Here is a 25878-nt window from a genome sequence, read left to right as displayed (position 1 = left end):
CCTATCTTGCCCAGGATATTAATCGTCTGGAAACCGTTCAGCAACGTGCAACCAAGAGAATACCCTCTATCAGGCATTTGCCATATTCTGAACGCCTTACTTCCCTGGGCATGGATACATCGAAGTTCCAATGTCTGGCAACTGACTAGGCAGACACCCATAAAATTATTAACCATCTTACTAACAATAACTCTGAGCACCTTTTCAAACTCCACCTGTCTAACACCTGTGGACATGTTTACAAAGTCAGAAAACAGCACAGCTCCCATGACTTTCGGAAACATTTTTTCACACTGAGAGTTGCTGAAGCATGGAACAAACTGCCGGCATCAGTTGTTAGTTGTTGGAGCACTGCATCCTTCAAAACTTCCATGCTTCCCGAGATTCGCCAACACTACACCTGATTTTCTCCCCTCCATGCACACGCAAGCATGTATCTGACTCATACACTGTTCACTTCCCAGATATTTGTACCTTACTGCATATGCTTTATACGCACTTTTGACAAGTTGTGGTGCACCTGAGCACTGTATACAATAATTTCATTAATATTATAAAGCAGCCGAGGTATCTGTATTCCAGAGGAGAATAAGATGTATGGAGGTGTTGGATAGGGTGCAGTTGAATTGAAGTCCATGGATACTTATGCAAAGGAAAGAGAATTGCCTGGCAGATACTTTTTATGTTTTTCTGCTGAAATATTGTCAAAACTTTGAAGAAAAATGTATGAATCTTTAATGAAGAAGAGGAAATAGTGACAGCTGAGTTACTGTTAGAAACTAGATTGATCCAGTTGGTACTCAATAACTGTAGGTAAGTCTCCCAAAATCTTGTGTTCATTAAACAAAGGTTTCCAGCCCATCTCAAGACAAAGGATACACAATCGTGCACTAAATGAAAGGGCAGTTTCCTGAAGCATTATCAAAGACTTTGCTATACTGCCTAAACTGGCAATGGACCTCTGCTGGGAAACATTTCCTGAAGGTAGTCCCTGGCATTTCTCAAAGAAATATGTTGTCACAGTTTTGCACCATATCAACTCTGATGAAGCAAACTTATGACCAAGGAGTTACTACTACTACTACTACTACTACCACCACCACCACCACCATCATCATCATTTAATGTCTGCTTTTCATGCTGGCATACATTGGACTGCTTGACAGGAGCTGGCAAGGCTAGGGACTGCACCAAGTTTCATAGTCTGTTATGATATGACACCGCCAGAAAATGTTGTTGACAAGGTACGGCAGACATTGTATTCACCTCAATAGACGTCATTGATTGGTAGAAATTGCGGAAAGGCAAGAAATTAAACAACAAATAGCTTACAAACTACAGAATTTTCTCGAGAAAGCCAAGAGAAAAAGATGTTCTATGTAACACACTACCAGTATACGAAGTTTAAAAGTGATTAGTTACAAAGAAATTATTTTAAAGATCTGTCGGTCAAAGCGAAAAGATCCGAAAAGGCTTCTTCTATGGTTTTTAAGTGTATAGTACAAGAAAATTGGCCAAAATTGGTCCCGATGTGATGAAAAAAACGATGAGGTGGGAAAAAAAATCATAAAAAGATGTTCCAAACAAATTGGAAAAATCAACGTTAAAACGGAGAAAACGTAATTGGTAGTTTCGGGGAACAGCCACCTTAGTATTATAGTTACGAGCTCCGGGCACTGTACTTCGTAGTAATCTCCCTTCGACAAATACTATCATTTATTTCTTACATTAATTAGTTTATAATATGCTTCTAATTACCCGCTGTAACTTTTTAATTAGTTAATGAAATATTTTCGGATATCTGAATGAAATCAATTTCAATTTAGGGGGAAAATAATTTGTCTTATTATTACATCAGGAGAAGCATGCAATGCTTTTCGACACCGCTTTAGAAGACTACGGGCTAATAAGTCAAACAACACGCGGAGCGGGAACTTAGAAATCATATCCGAGTATTTTGCAAACCAAAGAAATCCGAAAATGGAGAAATACATGTCTTATCGGAGCCCTCTTGTTTCTCGTTATGCTAGTCCTGAGATGTCTTTTAATTTCAGTGAAATGAAAAAATTTAGAACATGGAGACAACTTTGGTTTTGGCTTGCTAAGTCGCAAAAGGTGAACGTACATGATTTACATATTCGGCAATAGTTTGGCATATTTGATATTGCATTTCAGTTTATTTATATACTTCGCACAATAGCAACAAAGATCTCGTAATTTTATTAACATAGGTAATTGAGCTAGAATTATTTGCGTGAGATTAGTTTACTGGTATTCTGTCACTATTTTGCATAATCATATGAATTCCCGTGTGTAGAACACAAATTTTCAAAACTTTTCTGAAAATTCCAAAAATTAAAAAAAGATTTGAAGTGCTTAATCCAGAATTCCACCTAAATTTTATTGTTATTGCTTTTCTAAATTGAATTGCTGTTCACACTATATCTTCCTTCTGTATGTTACAATTCTTAGGTTGAAAGGTCTTGTTATTGTTTCAGACTATCACTATTACTAAGACCAAAGTTAAAGATCGCCGTTGTTTTAATTACTCTGACTTTGCTTAAGGATAACGTAGGGTATACACATGTTATGCCATATAAGTTACTGATACTATATAATAATTCAATGAGTTCGTTCAATTGTTCGAACTGAAGTACTTATCCCGAAACTGACGGAAAAGCAGAAAACATTGGGCAATACTATTCACAAAAAATAATGGCATTCCTTCGATATAACTCGACAAAATCAAAACATTTCACTTCGGGTATTTCCATGGGTTGTGGAGTATAGATATAACGAAATTATGCCAGCAATGTCCCATTTTAAAAAAGCCTTGCACATTTGTTTTACCTGTTTCGTGTGTGTATGTAAAATCCGCAAATTTCCAAGCAGAAAACAGAATCGAACTGTCATTTGCTTCCACGGAAATACCCGAAGTGTAATGTTTTGATTTTGTCGAGTTATATCGAAGGAATGCCAAAATAATTAAACCCAGCTGCATTTACAGTGAAACCTTCATCTCCATGAGGTGCCGTTAGTTAAGGTCTAAGGAAGGTTAACAAAGTCTATGGTGGAATAAGTGGAGCCCATCGTCGCAAGGTATACAATACGGAAATGCCTAAATGGTATTACCGTAGAAATAGAACAAACTCTGCCAGAATTACTCTCACGTACAATAACGAAACTAGCGGTAGATATAACTAGGTATCTGCACTACTCCACCATAACATGTGCGAACATTAGATGCATCGGTAATCATTCGAACGATATCAGGTTAGAAGTACTACAGAAGAAAATATAGATATGTATGCTAGTATATCGGATTTTTTTTTTTACATAAAAACTGAATGTTCTATTTAAGTTACAATCTTCAGAGTCTTTTTCTTGAATAAACATTTAAACGTTACATTATATCGTATCGCATTCTGTGATACATAAAAGACAGGCAAATAGAGATGCTACAAGAATGAAGTTGTGGGGATACTCGCTTCCATAATGTTTTCGTTCAACAAAGATATGCAATAGCTCCAGTTAGGACAGAGATACAAGAACACATAACTTGCATATTTCGAATTATTCCCCTTTGAATCTTACAGTTTCGCAAATTAATTGGATTGTGATTTAATTGGTGTCTTGCTTGATACCGTCGAATTTGTCAAATCGATTCCGTGAGCCTTCTGTTTAGCATTATAAAAATAGTACTGAACTCCCTGACATAATGTCACTATGTCCACCCGAAAAATCGTCATTCCAGCTCACAGTAAATATAATTTGTTTAAATAGAATAACAAAAATATAGCATCCTGATAGAAATATTAAGAACGAACACACAGACTGAGTTCCAAAAGAAATTATGCTATAGCAATTATCATTTAACATCCATTCTCCATGCTTGTGATGGTTTGACTGTGTATGACAAGTTGGAGGACTACATAGTGTCCATGATCTGTTCTGACAGTTTCTATGGCTGGATGGCCTTCCTGATACCAATCACTTTAAATAGTGTACTGGATGAGCTTTTTGTGGTACCAGCACTAGTGAGAGTACCTTGCAGATTGCAAGTCTAAGAACCTATTGGGGCCTCTATAACTAAAGGAGAATAGAAAGATGGTTCTTGGCTGAATGATGAGAAAGGGTAAAGTATGAAAAGAGGAACAGATTGATAGTTGTGAAAAGGTGGCTGTGGAGAGAGTTAGAAAGTAGTCGCTGTTGGGAAAAGGAGTATTGATAGGACTGATAGGGAAGAGATTAGCATCAGGTGTTATTGAGAAACAGAGGGACAGTGGGGAAGGGTTGAAAGGAAAAATATGAGAATGATAAAACAGCAAGGTTCTGGGAAGAGACCATTGAACAGATGTGGAGGGATCATGGAGACAGACTAGAGATGAGAAGGTGCAAAGGTGGCATAGGAATGAAAGAAAGCTAAGCAGAGGGTGGACGAGCAGTGGTTGAGTGTTGCAAAAGCAAGGAGGGGAAAGAGTAGCTAAAGGACATGATAGAGGTGGTGGACAGAAAAAGTATCTCAGATTGAGAGGCTGGAGGGTACACTAGAAGTGGGACTGAATAGAAAGTTAATGTGCTGAGAGCAGGGAGATAAGAAAAGGATAGAGGGAGGAAGGTTTCATAAAGGTTGGGTGAGAGCAGAGAATGAAAGCATACTGGATGGGGAGGCTGAGATTGGACAGTGAAAAAATGGCAAGGGAGGAGCAGTGGCTGAATTATAGCAAGAGCATCTTGCCATCTATATTTCATTAGCATTATTTCTGCTCTGCTTGTTTGAGAGAATAGGTTTGTCTCAGTACAGTGTTGCCAGTTGCTGCAGTTGTTTGTCATCTCTTTTGTAAGGTTCAATATCTTTAGATTAGTTTTCGCCACTTCATCCTGTCTTTTTAGGTCTTCCTCCCCAAAATACTAACAGGTGCAGGTATAGCTGTGTGGTAAGAATGGTGGCGAGCTGGCAGAAAAGTTAGCATGCCGGGTGAAATGCTTAGTGGTATTTCGTCTGCTGCTACATTCTGAGTTCAAATTTGTCTTTCATCCTTTCGAGATCAATAAATTAAGTACCAGTTATGCACTGGGGTCGATGTAATTGACTTCATCTGTTTGTCTGTCCTTGTTTGTCCCTTCTATGTTTAGTCCCTTGTGGGCAATAAAGAAATAAGAATGGTTCTGGGTTCAGTCCCACTATGCGGAACTTTGAGCAAATGTCTTCTGCTATGGGCTTGGGCTGACCAAAGCCTTACGAGTGGATTTGGGAGGCTAAAACTGTAAGAAACCCATTACATATATACATACATACATACATATCGATCGTTTGTAAAAAAAAACATAAACATAAATCCGAAAGAAAGAGCACACTCTAAGATGTAGAGTAGTATACGTTTAAAAATGAGATTACCTTAGGTTTCCTGTCCATAAAGGGTTTAGCTTTATGGCATATTGTCAGATCCCAAAAACCTGTTGGCCCATGACCTCTTAAAAATATGGAGGGGAAAATCATGGACCCCCACCATATTTTTAAGAGGTTATGGGCCAATAGGTTTTGGGGGTTTGATGACACACCATAAACCTAAACTCTTTATGGATGGGAAACCTAAGGTAATTCCATTTTTAATATATATAAATATGGGTGGGGGTGGTATATACTCCACCACCACTTGACAACTGGTGTTGGTGTGTTTACATCCCTGTAACTTTGCAGTTCAGCAAAAGAGACTGATCAAATAAGTACCAGGCTTTACCTGACTAAAAATTCTTCAAGGCAGTGCCCCAGCATAACCACAGTCTAATGATATGTTATGTGTTTAGTCATTGACAATGCTATTATGGTTGTTTCACCCTAGGCCAGGCCTGACTGAGCAGACATTATCAAAGATGCTCCAGCTATGGCCATCTCATCATTCAAAGACTACATTCTAGATATATCCATATTTTAAGCAATGAACCTTGTTGCAGTAGGTTTGACTGATATTTCTAACAGAGCATTTGACCATGTAGAGGTTCTGTTTGGTAGTGGTAGTCGTTGTACAAGTGATACTAGTGCTATTGATATTGATGATGATGGTGGTGGTGGTAGTGTTCGTGAGGTGAAGCTTGGCTTTAACTAACAGAGAATCTGCAATTTCCTATTTATTCTTTTCAACTTCTTAGCAAACACTTCAACTCCTTGTGCACTCAGGTAGATTACCAGGGTTTGCCAACTTATTCCAATGATTTACAATATAATGACAACAACCATGGTATTGATCTTATCATGAGACTGCAGCTTGTCTAATTATAGTCATGAACAATAGGAGCCATTCCAACTACTTGAATTTGGTAGTGAAAAGTTACAATACTTTTTACTCTTTTACTTGTTTCAGTCATTTGACTGTGGCCATGCTGGAGCACTGCCTTTAGTCAAGCAAATCGCCCCCAGAACTTATTCTTTGTAAGCCTTTTGCCGAACTGCTAAGTTACGGGGATGTAAACAAACCAGCATTGGTTGTCAAGCGACGTTGGGGGGGGGGACAAACACAGACATACACACACGCATACATACATACATACATACATATATATATATATATATGTGTGTGTATATATATATATATATATATGTGTATATATATATATATGTGTATATATATATATATGTGTATATATATATATATGTGTATATATATATATATGTGTGTGTGTATATATATGTATGTATATACGACTGGCTTTCAGTTTCTGCCTACCAAATCCACTCACAAGGCTTTGGTTAGTCTGAGGTTATAGCAGAAGACACTTGCCCAAAGTGCCACGCAGTGGGACTAACCATGTGGTTCGTAAGCAAGCTACTTACCACACAGCCACTCCTATGCCTATTCAATATTCAAATTTTTTTATATATAATGCTAAACATAAGGATTACCAAATTGGCTGCGAAACTTGTCAAAAAAAAAAAATTTTTTTTTGAGATGGTTACATTAGTATTGTAAGGGGATATGATGTTGATAAATTAATAGTGTTTACAAAAAAATATATTGTGATACAAATTAGGTTAACTTCCTAAAAGACATGGTGATCTTACCTCTGCATAAAAGTTAATTTCAATTAGTTTTCATTTGAAAATTTAACAGAATTTAAAACTAAAGTACTATTAACATTAGAATTTTAACATTGGAAAGTAAATTCATCTAAAGACCATCCCTTTGTTACCATATTTCTCTTGAGATGCTCTGTGTTTCTTTCAATTAATTTTAAATATAACAAAGAATTTAGTAAAATAACCTAGTTATCATTAAGCTAGTGTTAGGAACATAAATTGTGACTAAGGTTTGGTGGAAAATTTTAATTCAAAACTTTTGAAAACAAGACATTTGCACTACAGAGCCAGAGGCAGTTTCAGCTAGGTTGGTATCAAAAGGGTTAAGGTAGTTATTTAAGAGTTTCAGTTGAAAAGCTTTTGATTTTATGCATAATAAATGTGTATTTCATTTTAAAATATGTTTTAAATGTTTCAGGCTCTCAGTTTGGATATCAGTGAAGAACAACTCTCTGAATTAGAATCCAATTTGGATAATATTGATTTCGTTCAAGCTGCTGAAGAAGAGAAAAGAGTCCGTCATGATGTTATGGCCCACATTCATACATTTGCTTCTTGCTGTCCTAAAGCTGCACCTATAATACATTTAGGAGCCACATCAGCCTATGTAGGAGACAACACTGTATGTAGTTTATGCTTTAATTTATCTATTGCTCAGTCTTAGATTTATTGTTCGTTAAACAAAGTTATATGACTGAATATTGTTAAGAAACAGAAATTGGAATATTATTTCATTGTTGTCCAAACTTTTTCAAGTAACTTATTTTTAGAATAAGTGTTTCCATGTCAACAGCATAAATTTAAGTATTATTTTGGATCATCACATTCTCCATTGAGTAATTTGTACTTCTGAGGTGTCTAGAAGTAGAGGTGTACATACTAAATACTATTTTGCAGTGTTGAGAAATATTTGTTTCATTCTTATTAAATACCATGGTATCTGAACCTTAAAGCAGAATGTGATAGAATTTGTTTCTTTTGTTTTTATATTGAGTGCATAGATTATTTAGGGGGCTGATCAGGTTTAAAATTTATGACACTTTTGGTTGAAAGAGCAATGAAAAACATAGCATTACTTTTGTTACTGCTTCTTAGCAAACCTGTGATCAATCCTTTACTCAAGCATTGTGTATCTAGGACTACATTATATAATGTATCCTTCTCTTCAAAGTGGTCAGGTGAAATTTGAGGGTTAGTTGACTCCATTGTTGGCTTATAAAAATAACAGTGTAATTATATGGCTGTAATTGATGTGCAGAAGAAAAAGGGTCAGAGAGATTACAGATCTTTGGGGATTAATGAGTTTTTATTGTTTTTTGGAAAAAACATCTATAATAGAGTAGCCACTAGCAGAATGCTGTTAATCCAGTTGATTAGTTTAGAATATAGAATATTGAGACTAGCTGTGAGATCCTCCAGCCAATTTTAATCAAAACCTTTGTATATATTTTTTCACGCTGAGAGTTGCTGAAGCATGGAACAAACTGCCGGCATCAGTTCTAAGTTGTCAGAGCACTGCATCCTTCAAAACTTCCATGCTTTCTGAGATTCGCCAACACTACACCTGATTTTCTCCCCTCCATACACACACAAGCATGTATCTGACTCATACATTATTCGCTTTCCAGGCATTTGTACATTACTGTATATACTTTATATGCACTGTCTGACAAGTTGTGGTGCACCTGAGCACTGTATACAATAATTTCATTATTATTTATTATTATTATATAATATAAGTCTGTCCAATTTTACTAATATGTACCTGATATAGTATGACAGACTCTCTACTCGTTTCTAGCTTCATAAAAGTGAAGAATAGAGTAGGGAGTTTGTGGAGCTAGTATATTGTGTAATTGAAATAAATTTCTACTTTATAGGATCTTATTGTCTTGAAAGATGGTTTCAACATTTTACTTCCTAAGGTAAGAAAATGGATTATATTGAATAACTTTTTTTGATTTTGAGTGAAACTTTGTAGAATTCAATCTTCCATTGTATGATTACTAACATCTAGATTCTATTCTGTCAGTGTATTATTGGAATATTCATGAAGTTTATAAACTGTTAAATTGTAGATATACTCTTTAAAAATTTTGTAATCCTATTCCATCTGACACTGCACAGTTTAAGAAACTGAAATTCTTTTGTGAACTTATATTTGTTACAAATAGCTTTCAAATTTCTAAGCCAGGATTCAAAATTGAATCTACATTTTCCTACAAGTCCCCTTCCTATTGCACTAGGAAATTATTGAGAGTAGATTGACCTTTTAACCTTTCTGGAGACATACATGATGCAGAGGGAAAACACTTTGTTTAGCTTGACCTAGTTTGGTCAGGAAGGATATAAATAAGCAACCTCAAATCATTCCTATCGCTTTGGTTGCTTGGCCTCTGGTCAAAGAGCATCTTGCTTTCTTCCTTCTTTCTTCTAGCACTGATGGAGGAAGCACCTTTATGCGAGGGACAACACAGCTCTTACTTTTTCTATCTGCCTAGGTTCTCTTACTCTTTCTCTCCCTAGTAGTCACTCTCAAATGAAATTAACCATCTACAGAATCTTGTATTCCTCAAACAACACAAAGTAGTTGTAAAGTACTTTGTAATGATGGCAATAATAAATAAATGACCATTTCAACTAACAATTAATATCTTCTCTCATTTATTTAATGTATATTATTGTTACACATGATTGGTGACCTCTGGTGTTTATAAGCTGTTAAAATTGGATCTTACACTTAACCATTACAAATTGGTGACTCCCAACATTCATTGATTATAATAATTAACTGTTTCATATTGAACATGTTTCCTCTGCTCAAGCTTAACTAATATATGGTCAAGTAAAAAACAAAAAAACAAAATACACGAATGTTTTTATGCAAGCATTGATTAAAGTTTAGGTGTTAACATAATGATATCAAAGTAATTTACTGCCTAATTTTGTTCTTGATGCTGACCATTCATCTTTGAAGTAGAATTAGTTTTTATGTTTAATATTTAGTGCATTATAGTTATATGTGTAACCCTCTTCAGATGTCAGTTGCAGCCTAATCTAAACATTACTTATATTTCATCTGTCTTGGGTGTTTATAACTCTTTCAGTTGGCTCGATGCATTCAGAGATTATCATCTTTTGCTGTTGCGCATAAAGATCTTCCTTGTTTGGGTTACACTCATCTACAGTGAGTATGAATTAATATAAATTATTTACCATCACATGCCAAGCTTGTGTACAGAAAGGGAATTATAATATTTTGGTTACAAGAAGTTGTCCAAGTGGTGACAAGCGCACAACACACACACATATGCTGGGCTTCCACACAGCTTTCATGTATCGAGTTCTCTCACAAGGCATTAGCTGGCCTGCTCAAGGTGTCGTGTAATGAGACAAGCCCAAACCATATTGGTTGCAAACCAAGCTTCTTAACCACACAGTCATGCCTATATATAGTACTGCTTTTATTAGCTGAGAATATTACAGAAGTTAGTTACTCACCTGTCTTTGAGTTTTGTTTTGAAGAACTTATGAAATTGATAAAAATAAGTTTCTTATATATATATATATATATATATATATATACACAAAGAGGGTTTGTTTGATTGTGTATAGAAGAATATATCACTCAAAGGAACTCCAACTCTGTTTGTTTTTCACGTTTCATTTATAATCCTGCACATATGCCTAATTCAGTCAGATGTGGTTATTATTTCATGATTTGACAGTTGATCATTTGAAATCGAATTCACAGGCCCAGAACCGTCTGATGAGCATCGAACTTCCTTTCATTAGGAAGGTCAATTCATGAAACTATCACTAACAGTTCTGGACTGTAAATTAAATGTATACCTGTAATAATCGATTGTATGCTATAAGTTTTTATTCTTTTTTTTAAGGTTCAGCTTCTCTTTTTATTTCTGTAATTTTAATTTTTTCATTTTGATTTTAAAATTAGACCTGCTCAGCTCACTACTGTCGGTAAAAGAGCTTGTCTCTGGATCCAAGATTTATTAAAAGATCTCACTAACATAGAGAGAGCCAGAGATGATCTACGATTCCGTGGAGTAAAAGGTACAACTGGAACACAAGCAAGCTTTCTTGAACTCTTTGATGGTGATGAAGAAAAAGTAATTTCCTATTTCTTCTCTATGTTTGTTTAAAATACATGATTAAAAGTCTTAAAAGTCTAAAAGTGTTATGAATAAGAAAATATTACATCTGAAGTTTACATCATTAGAATTTAGAAACTTTGAGAGAATTGAAGTAAATTATTTTTAACAATGGGAACTCGAAATAAATAAAAGAAAAACTAGAAGTTTAACCTTTGACTTTTTTCCAGCCAAAGGGTGGATGGAGCTATTATCTATAACTTCATCTACTTTGAGTGCCACTATTAAAAATTATTTTCATCACACCTGAATTCAATCTTTATATCAATCACTTCAAAAACAAAGTAAAACATGAAAACTATAGTAGAGATTAATAATATATATTTTGTTCTGGTTGATTCAGTCTCTTGCTACTCTGATTTTCACCTGCAGGTGTCCAGGGTCTCCAGGCAAGTGATATATATAATATATATATATATATATATATATCATCATCATCGTTTAATGTCTGTCTTCCATGCATGCATGGATAGGATGGTTGACAAGCTGGCCAGATAGAAGACTACCCTAGACTACTGTTCGTTTTGACAGGGTTTTTATGGCTGGATGCCCTTCATAGTAGCAACGACTTCACAGAGTGGGTGGAGTGCTTTTTGCATGGCGCCAGCACAGACGAGGTCAGTTTTGGTATGATTTTTACAGCCGGATGTCCTTCCAAATGCCAACCACTTTACAGTGGGGACTGGATACTTTTTTATGTCACACCAGCACTGGCAGGGTCACCAAGTAACTTGCAAGACAAGGAATTTTGAGAGGGTAGGGGGAATTGGGGGAGGGGATCTTGTGTCAGATGATGAAAGGTTAGAGTGTAACAGAGAGACACAGGAAGGCAGAAAAAGGTGTCTTGTTTTGGAGGAGGTGATCTTCTGTCAGATGATGAAAGGTTAGAGTGTGAAAGAGAAACAAAGAGGCAAAAACAGGTGCCTTGCTATAGAGGAGGTACATGGCTACCTGGAGAGGGAGAGGAAGAGAGGTACAAGAAAGAGAACAGAAACAGGTATGCTAATATAAAGGAGATATTTGGTTACCTAGCCAGAGGGAAAAGGAGGGAAAGAGTGATAAAAAATGATCCTAGTATTTCGGATTTAACTAGACTATCAGAAGTAATACATCGCTGGTTGCAATGAGTTTTGCATTGTTTTAGCCTTCAAATGATGCTGACCTGACAGTTATGTGACCAGACCAACATTCCCCTGATCAGAAGAGGCTGTTCCATCACAGGGTTACCCATTTACAACTGAGTGGACTGGGGCAACATGAAATGAAGTGTTTTGCTCAAGATTACAATATGCCATCTGGTCTGGAAATCGACCCCATGATCTAGCAATCATGAGTGCAACACTAGGCTTTTCACCTTCACACACACATATATACGTAACATTTTATATTTTCTGTTTTCTAATAGGTGGAGAAACTGGATGAAATGGTTACAGAAATGGCTGGTTTTCCCAGGTAGGATAATGATTTGAACACTTAACTTATTTTGGCAAAATTACTAACCCTTAGATGATGAACCAGAACATCCATTTACTGCCATTTTTGTGCTAGAAAAATGAAAAAGCTGGTCTTTTGAGAAATATATTCTTTTACTTTAGTTATTTAATTGGGTTTTAGTCATTAGACTGCATCATGCTGGGGCATCGCCTCCTTGGTTTAGTTGTTCATATTAACCTCATTACTTATTTTATCAGTCTCTGGTAAGTTACAAGACATACAGGGGATACAATGGCATTATGAATTACGAGTGTAAACATAGATATGGATATAGGCATATACCCCACTACACATACATACACACTCACATGTGCATGCACACACACACACATGATGGTCTTCTTTCACTTTCCATCTATCAGATTCACTTGCAATTTTTCTAGTTGGCCCTGGGTGATAATAGAAGAGCAGTAAATATGCCTATGTGTTTGTTTTCTGGAGTTAGAATTGTTTGCAGTGATCAAAATTATTTGTAGAAAAATATTTTTATTAATACCATTTCCGTGTTTTACAGCCATTACCTAATTTGTAGTCAGACCTACAGCCGGAAGGTGGACGTTGACTCATTAACAAGCTTAGCAAGTTTAGGAGCTACTGTTCATAAAGTAAGGGTTTATTTCTGGTATTTTCCATCTCTATTTTTTAAAAAATTGAAATGTGTTTTGAATGAATCTGACAACTGAGACATTTCTTGCTATGGATATCTATTTCACTATTTCTTTATTAAAAATTTCACAGCTCTTGTGTCTCGTGAATGATGTAGTGTGAACAATTTTTATGTCTAAAAGAATGTCATTGACAGGCTATGGCGTAATTGGGAAGATGTGGATGCAAAACACACACACATTCACAGGCACTTATACACACACATTCACATGCACTCATACACATTCACATACACTCACATAACACATTCACATACACTCACACAACACATTCATATACACTCACTCACACACACATGCACACACACACACACACACACACACACACACACACACACACAGAAGCATATGATGACAGTTTCTTCATATCCAAAGATCACAAGAGAGACTGTTGTGCCCTCAAGTGATTATGTAAACCAATTGTTGATGCTGCAGGGATTTTCTTGCTGCCTGCACTTCGCAGTTTCACAGTGAGAGTCAGTCCACGCAATCTGATCCCACTCTTTAGACTTATAAGCCTGACCACAGTGGCTCAGCAGGGTATGGACAGTTGCTGGAGACTTCACATTATAGTTGCATTCACCTAGTTGAATTGCCTTACAGGGCTTGAGAGCTCTACTTACTCAGGAGTTGCCAGAAGGGTATCAAAGAAGACACCAGATCACTTAAGGGACTCCATTCATTGATTTGCTGTCACGGTTGACTCCCCTGGCCTTTTCTTTTCCCAAGGCACTCACAAGACACATGACTCAATTAATTATCAGTGGTAAGAAATACTCCAGGAAACTGAACAGCATAAGATTTTGAGAACATCCTCTGGGCAAATGTTTTGGCCCTTAACTTCTTACACTCCTGGGTGTCATTCTGCTGACCCTATTTAGCCAGCCGCTTGCACATTTTATTCAACCAGACTACTAAATGCCAGTTTTATCAAAATGTAAAATGCATTCTCTAATATGTCTTACTTATATTTCCAATAAATTTATAGATCTGCTCAGATATTCGGATTTTAGCAAATTTCAAAGAAATTGAAGAACCATTTGAGAAAGATCAAATTGGTGAGTGCTTACCTTTGTTTCCTAAAATAATTTTTATTGTCTTCATCTTTTTTTAATGAAAAACAAAAATGAAAAAAAAGAGCTTTTAAAATCCTTTGCGTTTTATAAAATTCTTAAGCATTATCTATCAATACTATATGTGCATGATTGTGTGTGTGTGTTTATATCTCCTCTTGATGTTGTACATTAATTGTAAACAAATGTTACCATCATACAAGCAGTGTGGTTTTTGCAACCTTCCAAAAAATCAAATCCAGTCCCTGTGTAGTGCACTTTTGAAGGATGAAGGGAAATATTACTTTGCTTGGAAATGAGCGAGAGTTGCTGACAGGAAGAGCACTTGGGCATAAAAACTCCTCAATAAATATCATGTGACCTATGCAAGCATAGAAAAATGATGATTAAACTGCTGCTGCTGCTGGGGTGGTTTTATATGTATGTGTGCTTATGTGAATGTGGGTGAATGTTGGTATTTCACCTGTCACCTTTTGGGCAAAGCGTTATTGATGTTGACGTTCCTTGTTGATGTTATGACTAGTTGCTCAGTGATTTGAAAACCTGTGGAATATAAAAACCACTTAAAAACAAACAGGCAAGTATTGGCCACAGGAAGAGCATGTAACCATAAAGACAGTTCCCATTTAAACTATGTTTGCATAAAAAAAACATTTTAAATGAACAAACAACATATATAAATATATATGTGATTTCTTTTGTGTCAATGACTCAAGGCTCAAAGGTTTTTTTGCAAATGCATTTGAGAGATGCATTTTGCATAAGATTCTTGAATCACTGATGTAGCTTCTCTGCTGTAATTAAAATAATATAAGCATTCTACCTCATGTATTGCATTCTATATCTCTCAGTAATATAAAAAATGCTACATACACACATAGTCTCATGTAATATATATGAAAGGCTTCTGAACAATTTCTGTCTTCATAATTTCACTCATGAGACATTAGTCATCTTCAAGTATAGTAGAAGACACTAGCCCAAAGTGCTATAGAGTGAGATTGAACCTGGGACCATGTGATTGTGGGGCAAACTTTTAAATAAACATCCATTGATTAATCATAACCATCATAGACATTGTTATTTATTGATAATATAATTATTGTTTTTTTTAATCTTTTCCATGTTATTGCAGGGTCTAGTGCAATGCCTTATAAGCGAAACCCAATGCGAAGTGAAAGATGTTGTGCTTTATCTCGCCACTTAATGGCTCTCCTTCCTAATGCCTTGATGACGGCATCAGTTCAATGGATGGAAAGAACTTTAGATGACAGTGCAAATAGGTTACTGGTTTTTCTTTTTTATCTTTCATTTTTCTGGTGTTTTGTAAAAAGCATTCAATACACTCTGTAAAGTGGTTGGTGTCAGGAAGGGCATCCAGCTATAGAAACCATATCAATACAGACAATGGAGCCTAGTGTGGGCTCCAGCCTTACCAGCTCCTGTCAAACCATCCAACTCATGCCTGCATGGAAAATGAACATTAAATGATGGTATATATGTATGTATATATATTTATTTGTGTGTATGTATATATATATATATATATTTGGAGCCTGGTGCAGCCATCTGGTTCGCCAGCTCTCAGTCAAACTATCCAACCCATGCTAGCATGGAAACCTGACGTTAAACGATGATCATGATGATATATATATATATATACACACACACACACGCACATACCTGAGTGCTGGTGCCACATAAAAAGCAACCAGTACTCTCTGAAAAGCAGTTGGCATTTGGAAGGGCATCCTGCCATACAAATTATGCCAAAGCAGACATTGCAGTTTGGCACAACTTTACCAGCTTCTATCAAACTATCCAATCTATGCTAGCAGAGGAAAATGATGATGATGATGACAACAAATGTGAGTGAACAGGCGAAAGAAAATAGCACCTAATACTTTTAGTAAGAGTTACAAATATTTTTAATAATAGTTTGACTCAACTCCACATTGACTTAAAATTTCATAGACATGTAGGACATGTCTATCTCATCAGATGTTAGGCAGACTAGAATGTTTGAGATAAATTCAGGGTGACTTCTAGGTGGGTGTTTAAGCCTCTATTGAACTGACCAACAGAGGTCAGCTCAGAGGCCTAAACACTTAGAAGGTATCATGAATTTCTCTCAAACTTTCTGCTCTGCCTCCTAGCATCTGATGAGATGGACTTGTCCTACACACCCATGAAACTTTAAGTTACGTGAAGCTTAGTCAAAGTGTTACTAAATACATATATATATATATATATATATATATATATATAGAGAGAGAGAGAGAGAGAGAGAGAGAAGAAGAAAGAGATAGATAGATACTTGGTACCTGGCTGTACTCAGGAAGACCCATAGCCCGGAGCAGAAGTGTTAAGACTGATCCTTCTGATAGTGTAAAGCACTCATGGTGGTACTACATGAAAGCGTCTGTGCGCTGCCACATAAAAGTGCCCATGCAGTGCCACATTAAAGCACCCAACACACTCTGTAAGGTGGTTGGCATTAGGAAGGGCATCCAGCTATAGAAACCATGCCAGCATAGACAACAAGCATTAAATGATGATGATGATAAATATACTGTATATATATTTATATAATTTAGAGAAAATCCTCTATTAAACGATTCAATAATGAAAGATGTTTTTCTCTAAATTATATAAATATATTATATATTATATATTGTGAAATTTGATTTAGAATTGCTAAATTGAATTTTTCCCTGTAAGTTTGGAATTATATTCCCTACTATTATTATTATTATTATTATTTGTGTATATGTATATCATCATCATCATTTAGCATCCGCTTTCCATGCTAGCATATATATATAAGGTAGTTAGAAGAGAAGTTAGGTGACAGGTTAACATTGTGGAGAGAAAAGCAGAAAGCAAGAAGTTTGAAAATATCCTAGAGTATGTGAATCAGAGCTATGGCGTGGTCTGGATTGTGAGACAGTGTATCCAGAGAAAATCAAGATGCTGTGGGTGACGAGTGTGTACAGATGGATCATAGGACACTTGCACTTAGTGATGTTAGTGATGCTGAAAAGGAAGAGGCATGGAAATGCTGTTAAAAAAGGCTACTAAATGTGGAGAATGTATGTGAGAAAGAAGGTTTTTCCCACCATAGTCCAAACAAAAGGACCATCCATCTGTTGTGGGTGATAGTAGTAAGACGGAGAAAACTTTTAAGTACGTGGAGGTAGGAAAAGTTTGTGGTCCATCAGGAATTACTGCTGAGATACTTAAAATGTCTGGCAGTGTGGGATACAGCCAAGTTTCCCATATAGCTAATCAGGTTGTGCAGGATAATGGTCATGATGGTGACTATGATGTTAAAACGATTATTGTTGAAGTAATTCAGTTTGCTTTCTTTTCCTTCAGACGATTGAGTCTCCCAGAATCCTTCTTAACAGCTGATATTTTACTAAGTACCATGCAAAATGTCTTTGAAGGATTAGTTGTCTATCCAAAGGTATGTGCATATTCTCATTATATTTATCATACTTGATATTATCATGTTTCATAACCTTGTGGCCTATGCCAGGGGTGTAACCAGTCCACTTATGCATGCCTTTCCTTCACTGGACACTAAACTCTGCTTGCGAAGACCAGTTGAGGCAAATGAAATCGAAATCAAACTTGATTGTGATGACCTGTTGAGGCAAGTGAAATTGAAATTAAACTCGGTGACTGGCATCCATTGCTAGTGGAGCGCTAAGAGTACCATATGAGTGAGATTGTTGCCAGAGCAACAAGCTGGCCTTCATGCTGATGGCACGTAAAAGCACCCATTACACTGTTGGAGTGGTTGGTGTTAAGAAGGGCATCCAGCTGTAGAAACTCTACCAGATCAGATTGGAGTTTGGTTTGCCAGACGTCAGTCAAAATCATCCAACTGATGCTAGCATGGAAAGCGGACGTTAAACGATGATGATGATATATATAAAAAATTGGAGGTCAAAATGCACAATAACATTAAAAGAATTGTAATCGTTTTAGAAAATGTAAAAGATAAAATATGAGTGTAATATTTCCTTTAAATCTAAAAAACCTCTTAAACTTACATTCTGATCAGTTTCACTCATCCACAGACCTTATAAAAGGATATACATATCTCTATTCTTGCAGATGACTAGTTCAAAGGAACATGATCAGTTGCTTAACTCAGAGTTAGAAATCTGAACATTTTATCTATAATCCTGACTCAAAATATATTTGTCAGATTTTTGGTGATGAATTAAACTTGTATATGCAATATTGCACTCAGATTGATAACTAAGATATGTAAAAAGTGGGTTGGTTTTTTTTTTTTTTTTCTTGGAGTTGCGTTAATGATATCCTGATATTGAAATTAACAAGTCAAAAGCATTGTATGTAATGTCTTACTCACAATTATGTACAGAGTTTTTGTTTATATAATTGACATTATGATTTTTTATTCCTTCCTAATTTTGTCAGATAAAAATATTGTTATTTTTCAATTTTGTAGATTATTCACAGAAGAATTGAGCAAGAACTCCCTTTCATGGCTACTGAAAATATAATCATGGCTATGGTAAAAGCAGGTGGAAACCGCCAGGTAAGGAAACTGAAAGTATTTTGACCTTTTCTTTCTGGTGCAAATTAAAATATAATAGTTGGCACATTTAAATGGTCAAACATTTATGTTTATGTTTTATGGTTATGTGAATTAATGTTGCTCTGATCAGAAATCTTGACTTAAAGTAATTCAGTTATAAACTGCTGGTTAGGAATATATATGAGGACCGGGACCTTTGGAAATATGCTGTGCTTCAGAAGACTCGGCAAGCCAAGTGAGACCATAACCTCATGGCCTATGCCAGGGGTGTAACCAGCCCACTTATGCATACCTTTCCTTCATTGAACACTAAACTCTGCTTGCGAAGACCTGTTGAGGCAAGTGAAATCAAAATCAACTTCAATGACTGGTATCCGTGCAAGTGGAGCGCTAAGAGCACCATCCAAGCGGGATCGTTGCCAGAGCAGCAATCTGGCTTCTGTGTCGGTGGCACATAAAAAGCAACATTTGAGCGTGATCGTTGCCTTACTGGCACTTGTGCTGGTGGCACGTGAAAAAACATTCGAGCGAGGTCGTTGCCAGTGCTGCTAGACTGGCTCTTGTGCAGGTGACATGTAAAAAACAAGAGAATGACACTCCCCAGACACAACAGAATATTGTCTTTAGTTTTGAGGAAATGTATTAGAAAATTCCAATTTTTAACTTATTTGTCTTCAAAATTTTGTTTTCACATGTAGGTGAATGTCACCATCATGCAAGCAGTGCCCTTTGTTTCCAATTTTCTGAGACATATCAGGCCATGGATTAATATTATCTTACTTGCAAATAAGTGGGGGATGATAACAGGAAGAGCATATGGTCTTAGAAAATCTGCCTCAATATATTCTGTCCAACCCAAGCAAGCAAGGGAAAGTAAACATTCAATGATGATGATTTGTTATTTTGCTTTGTTTTTTTCTCCTTTTAACCTGTTTCTTATACTTTATGATTTGGGTTAACATCGAATAATTTAATACTCTACTAGTAAACACTAACAACAACAGTCCATTTTTTTTCTATTTTTCCTCTTCCCTGTTTGTAGGATTGTCATGAACAAATTCGTGTGTTGTCACATGAAGCAGGACAACATGTAAAACATGAAGGCAAGGACAATGACCTTGTGGAAAGGATTCATAAGTGTAAATATTTTGAGCCAATCAAAGGTCAACTGGACGATCTTTTCAAACCAACAAATTTCATTGGAAGAGCACCAAGCCAGGTAAAACTGAAAAATAATTTTCAGTATCAATGTTTTTCATCATCATAATTTTATGTCCTTTTCTTCTTATTTGGACATAAACTTGATTGATCTGATTAGTACTTGTTATGAATCTTTGTTATCTCATTCCAGAGATCTGACTTTGGCAGTTCTTACTAAGTTTTCTCAGTCATCTCTTTCTCAGTCAAACATAATTAATCTTGCCTTTTCTCTGAGCCTGGGAAACCCAAAAGTATAAAGACTGTCCAAAGTAGATTAAATCAGACTTGGTTAGGGTTGTCATTTGTTGCTTTATCACAAATGACAGATGCATGCCATTCTTTTACTCTACCACTTTTTGGAGATAACATGTACATGTTCTTGGACTAAGTAGGTAACACAGTCTCTACTTAGCTTGATGCTTTCATCTATGACTTTCCCTTTTACAACAAAGGTAAAATTTTAACATCTACATAGATTGTAAAATGAATTTAAACTTAACTGTGAAACTAAGAAAACTCCAAATTTATCCGTTTACTTTTGTAACAATTCAACTGTTTAAAGTGACCATAATTTACTTAAGTTCATCAGCTGTTGTTGTTTGGCCCCATTTCAGCCCTAATCAAACAAACTTATGATCAAAGGCATTGCAACGATGACCATCCCATTGGAGGATATCTACTACTACATTATCTAATGTCTTTCACATTTTAAGACAATGTAGTTTGGTTTGAGAAAAATTTGGCTGCTATTCCTAATAGTAAAATAACCGTATAGAAAACTCCTTGTAGGCCCAAGTTGTTATCAGTAGATTTGCCTGGACTCCGACATGAAATTTTCTTATATATAAAACTGAAGCATTGTTTCAGTATAAGAATTTATTATTAGTTCCCCATGTAATTATTCATTAAAATGTTTCTTTATTATTTATTTTTTGTTCTCATTCAAAATGTATTAAATATTTAGAATTGTCTTCTGTTATTTTTTTTCCTTCACTTTCCAGGTTATGAAATTTATTACAAAAGAGGTGGAGCCTGCTTTGAAACCTTATTCTTCTACCATGAAAGGGAGTGTAGTTTTGTCTGTTTAAACCAATGCTTTTAAATGTGATTTCCTCATTGGCTGGTTGAGAAATAATCATTGGAAAGAAACTTTAGCTTACTTACATTTTAAAGTATCTAATAAAAATATTTCCTCAACAACAGCAGTGCCTCAGCATGGTGCAGCTCTTGAACTAATGCTGCTAAAAGAGTAAACGAATAAAATAATATTTCTACATTTTAGTTTTTGTTTTCTTTTTTTTTTTCAGTTTTACAGTTTTTGTGATTTGCTTGTATATTGGGACCTACCTACATCTTGGATTTATCAAAAACATTTTACCAATCCTGATATTGTCAGTGTTTTAAAAAACACACATCACCCATTCAACCATATCTAAAGAACCTTGCTCAATTTTTTTCTTTTGGTATTTTCATTTTTTTTTTGTGGCAGCATGGAAAATGAACGTTAGATAATGTTGATGATGATGTAATGTGTTTAAATTTGATTGATTCCTTCTGGCTTGCATTAATTTAGCAATATCACTTCATCAATGTATGTGAATTTGCCTGTACATCCATTATATATATGAAACTATATTAGTGTATATGTCTCTTCTGGATTGATAATAAGATTTTTAAAAGAACAGTGAATTTTATAGATTTTCACTATGACATTCGAGTGAAAAGCAATTTAACAGCCTCAACTGGGAATTGGGCATGAAGAAGCTAAAAGTTACCAAATATTATTTTAAAGTTTTATAAAATCTGAAACTCGATTTGTTAGAGAATATTTCAGGTAATCTCACAAACTGAAATGATAGGCAATGCTTGGATATTTTACATTTGTATTATTCATGTGTGTGAGACAGAAAGGTAGCAGACTTATGCTATCTAGAAAAGATTCAACTTGTAACAGTATTGTACATGTACAGGCATGGCTGTGTGGTAAGAAGCTTGGTTCTGGGTTCAGTCCCACTGCGTAGTACCTTTGGTAAGTGTCTTCCACTGTAGCCTTGGGCCGACCAAAGCAGTGTGAGTGGATTTGGTAGATATAGATACATATATACATGTGTATGTATATCTTTATGTCTGTGTTTGTCCCCATAACTTAGCAGTTCGGTGAAAGAGGTTGATAGAATAAGTTACAGGTTTTTAAAAAAATGTACTTGGTTCAATTCATTTGACTAAAGATTCTTTGAAGCAGTGCACCAGTATGGCCGCAGTCTAATGTCTGAAACAAGTAACAGATAACATTGGTGCATAGACTGGTGGCATGTATTACTTGTTTGAACTAATTAGATTGTGTGGGAAGGTGATTTCTTATCATTTCCTGTTAAAGCTACAACAGTAAAACTGGCACATAAGAGAAAGTTAATTACTAGTAAATACAGCTTATAGACTAAGAACTAGAGATAACAGAACAAAAAGCATAATTAACATTGTGAAGAATAGTTGTATGTGATAGAATTCAACCTGGATTTGTTTTAATGGATCAAAGCTGTTACTGAGAAGAAAAGCTATTAGCAAAATGAAAAAAAAACTTAATTATGTCAAGAGGAAACATTGAACTGGGTTCTTTATTTTGTGGTGTGGTTTAGATTTTGTTGACAAAGGAGGCTTTTTTTTTTGCAATTTTTGACAAATCTCAAGAAACATTTCTCATGGTCCCAGCAAACAAAATGAAAAAGGCGTTGCCCTGGAGAATGGCAAGGGAGTTGTGCTGGAACAGCCACTTTGACTCATGGGCCTTGCATTTGCAGACAGCCGTTTTCATCTCAATAACTGTGAGCTGGGATATAGTCCAGGAGCCAAAAATGCTGGAGGTCTCCACTGCCACAGGCTCAACTGTAAACCTGTTGGAGAGTGACCAATAGATTAATAGTTTGATTCTGATAAATACAAGATGTAGGTTGGTCCCAAATATTTGTCCTAAATTTCTTCCATTTCATCTTTAAGCCCTAGCCTCTTATTATACCACATACTGATTAACTCATATATTCAGTTCCTGATATAAACTAGCAGAATCGTTACCATGGCAAACAAAATGCTTAGTGATATTTTGTTCATTTTTACTTTTCAAGTTCAAATTCCAATAATGTTGACTTTGCCATTCATCCTTTCAGACTCAATAAAATAAGTATCAATTGAGCACTGGAAACAATGTAGCTGGCTTACCCCCTCCCCCGAAATTGCTGGCCTTGTGTCAAAATTTGAAGCCAATATATTATCATTGCTTTAGCTTTAACAAATATTTCTTTTATCTCTTTTTACTTTCCCTTATTATCTCTATTTTATTTTCATAACTAAATATCATCAATATTTTTATAATCAGAATTGTCCCTATCTTAGTCATAACAATGCCACAGACTATGCATCTTTAATGAATCAAGAAGAAAAGCTTCTATGTGGTTACTCAGTCTGCCACAAAGAGCAGCCAGATCTTACTGATTACACTCTACCATCTTAAACAAAAGGAAGGGCACAGTGGATAATGTATTGCATTAAGAAAAAAGATGTGATGGTCACCGCTGCAATGCTTTGATCATAATTGTACCCTACCCAATCAGGAGTAACTTTGGGTCAAATGGCAACTTTTGGTCTTAATGTTATCAAGATATTAAGAAGAAAAAAATTTGTTATAAACGTTTCTCATACAATACATGAAAACTTGATTACATAATATACGTGCAGGTATGGCTGTGTGGTCAAGAAGTTTGTTTCCCAACTATATGGTTTTGGGTTCAGTCCTACTGCATGGCACCCTGCACAAGAGTCTTCTAGTATAAACCTGAGCCCCAGGTTGACCAAAGTCATGTGAGTGGATTTGGTGGAAAGAAACTGAATGGAACTTGTATTACGTGTGTATATTTTTGTGTATGTATGTTTGTATCTCCTTTTCTTGACATTGCATTATAGTTGTAAATGAATGTCACTGTCATACAAGCAGTGCCATTTATTTCCAATATTCTGTGAAAACATGTCTAGCAGTGAGGAAATATTATCTTGTTTAGAAATAGGCAAGAGTTGGCAACAGGAAGGGCATCCAGTCATAGAAATCTGACATGCAAACATGGAAAAGTGGATGTTAAAATGATTATGAACTTCAACATCATTGGTTTTGTAGGGTACAGAAGTGTTGACAGCCTTGGGGAAGAGTAACTCATTATTGTGTCTTTATTGTCCATAATCAGATTATCCTTTACATGAAACTATTCAGATTTTGTTGTTTACAACTTTTTATATTCTGTCCCAGAGAAGATATACCGTAAATCCTCGAATATAGTCCGCCCTTGAGTATAATAAGCAGGGGATTTTTAGGGGCTGTACTTCTGAAAAACCTAAACCTTGTGTATAATATGCACCCCTTCGCTAACTTGAGTCGTACGTAATGAAGCCAGCAGCACCTAGTCAAACAAACACTTCTGTGCATGCGTAATACAACAATGGTGATGTTCTTAACTGTTATATGGGAATGTAAATATGTTTGCAAATTGTTTTTGTTATATGTTATTCTGTGTTCTGAATACTTTTATTTTAATAAATGTTGCTTACTGCAAGTTATGGATAATTCTTTTATGACTTCATTGCTTTCAGGCTTAGCTTAAGGTATTTTTGCGTCCGACATCACAAAATGCGTCTGAATAAACATTGCCGGACAGCAAATAGAGACTTGGACATTGCTTAGAAAATATTTTTCATTTTTAACCTCGTATATAATACGCACTAGTGATTTTGACCTTTAAATTTTGGGGGAAAAATGTGGATTATACACGAGGATTTACGGTAGATGCTGAGTCTCATGACACTGTCATAAATTATGATTTGCTACAAACAATTCATAGAAAAACTGCATCTCAAAACATTGGTCTTCTTGGGTAAAGGGTAAAAACTCCCTCTGGTCATGAATGACCATGGCACTGCACCTAGAAAGTTACCCTCAGAGGCACAAGTCCAGGTATGGTTGTTTAAGGAAGACCAGCAGTCGCCCATGCATACCAGCCTCACCAATCCATGCCACCAATGTTATCCAAGAGAAAGGTAAACACCACTACAGCTTGGCACCGATGATGTTGCAACTCATTTCTACAGCAGAGTGAACTGGAGCAATGTAAAATAAAGTGTCTTGCCCAAGAACACAACACATAGCCCGGTCTGGGAATCAAACTTGCTGCCTCATGATTGTGAGCTCAGCGCTCTAACCACAGCCATTTGAGAAAAGGATGGGACGTTGTAGTTTGTTCAGTCGTGGTTGACTTGAGCTAAATAAAAACATAATAACTCACCTAGCTTCTACCTTTCTTATAAATTAAAATTATTCCCTTACCCAATATGCCGGAGTCTTATATTTACTTCATATAAATAATAGTTACTAAAACTTATTCTAATTTCATATACTAAACCTATACTAGTTTCTTGCCTTTTATTACATAACATTTTGAGCAAAACCATTTACTAACTATTCACTCAGAAATTTAGTTACTCTTTACCTGTTCAGAAATAATTTGTAAATTTGGTGAAATTTTCAATAATTTATTTTCAAATGCTTAAACTTCCTGAGCCACCAGTAATGGATATATTCGGGTGA

The 25878-nt window shown here is 35.7% G+C and overlaps 1 protein-coding gene across 2 annotated transcripts; it reads left to right on the top strand.

Annotated features, from left to right (window-relative positions):
• Positions 1–1704: 1704 nt before the first annotated feature.
• On the top strand, positions 1705–21491 carry LOC115212158 (adenylosuccinate lyase). Of its 2 annotated transcripts, none has more exons than XM_029780998.2 (13): positions 1705–2115; positions 7494–7697; positions 8956–9000; positions 10183–10262; positions 11034–11205; positions 12653–12699; positions 13256–13346; positions 14395–14464; positions 15615–15762; positions 17858–17948; positions 18966–19055; positions 20098–20274; positions 21257–21491. In XM_029780998.2, the coding sequence occupies exons 1-13, from the start codon at positions 1981–1983 to the stop codon at positions 21341–21343; spliced, it is 1437 nt and encodes a 478-aa protein (XP_029636858.1). In that variant the 5' UTR covers positions 1705–1980; the 3' UTR covers positions 21344–21491. The 2 variants fall into 2 exon arrangements, with proteins under 2 accessions (XP_029636858.1, XP_036362733.1); XM_036506840.1 differs by lacking the exon at positions 1705–2115 and adding an exon at positions 3626–3760.
• The last annotated feature ends 4387 nt before the right edge of the window (positions 21492–25878 follow it).

Source organism: Octopus sinensis, linkage group LG1 (genome assembly GCF_006345805.1).
Source record: "Octopus sinensis linkage group LG1, ASM634580v1, whole genome shotgun sequence".
Classification (NCBI taxonomy): Eukaryota; Metazoa; Mollusca; class Cephalopoda; order Octopoda; family Octopodidae; genus Octopus; species Octopus sinensis.
This window is presented reverse-complemented; position numbering and strand designations above follow the sequence as displayed.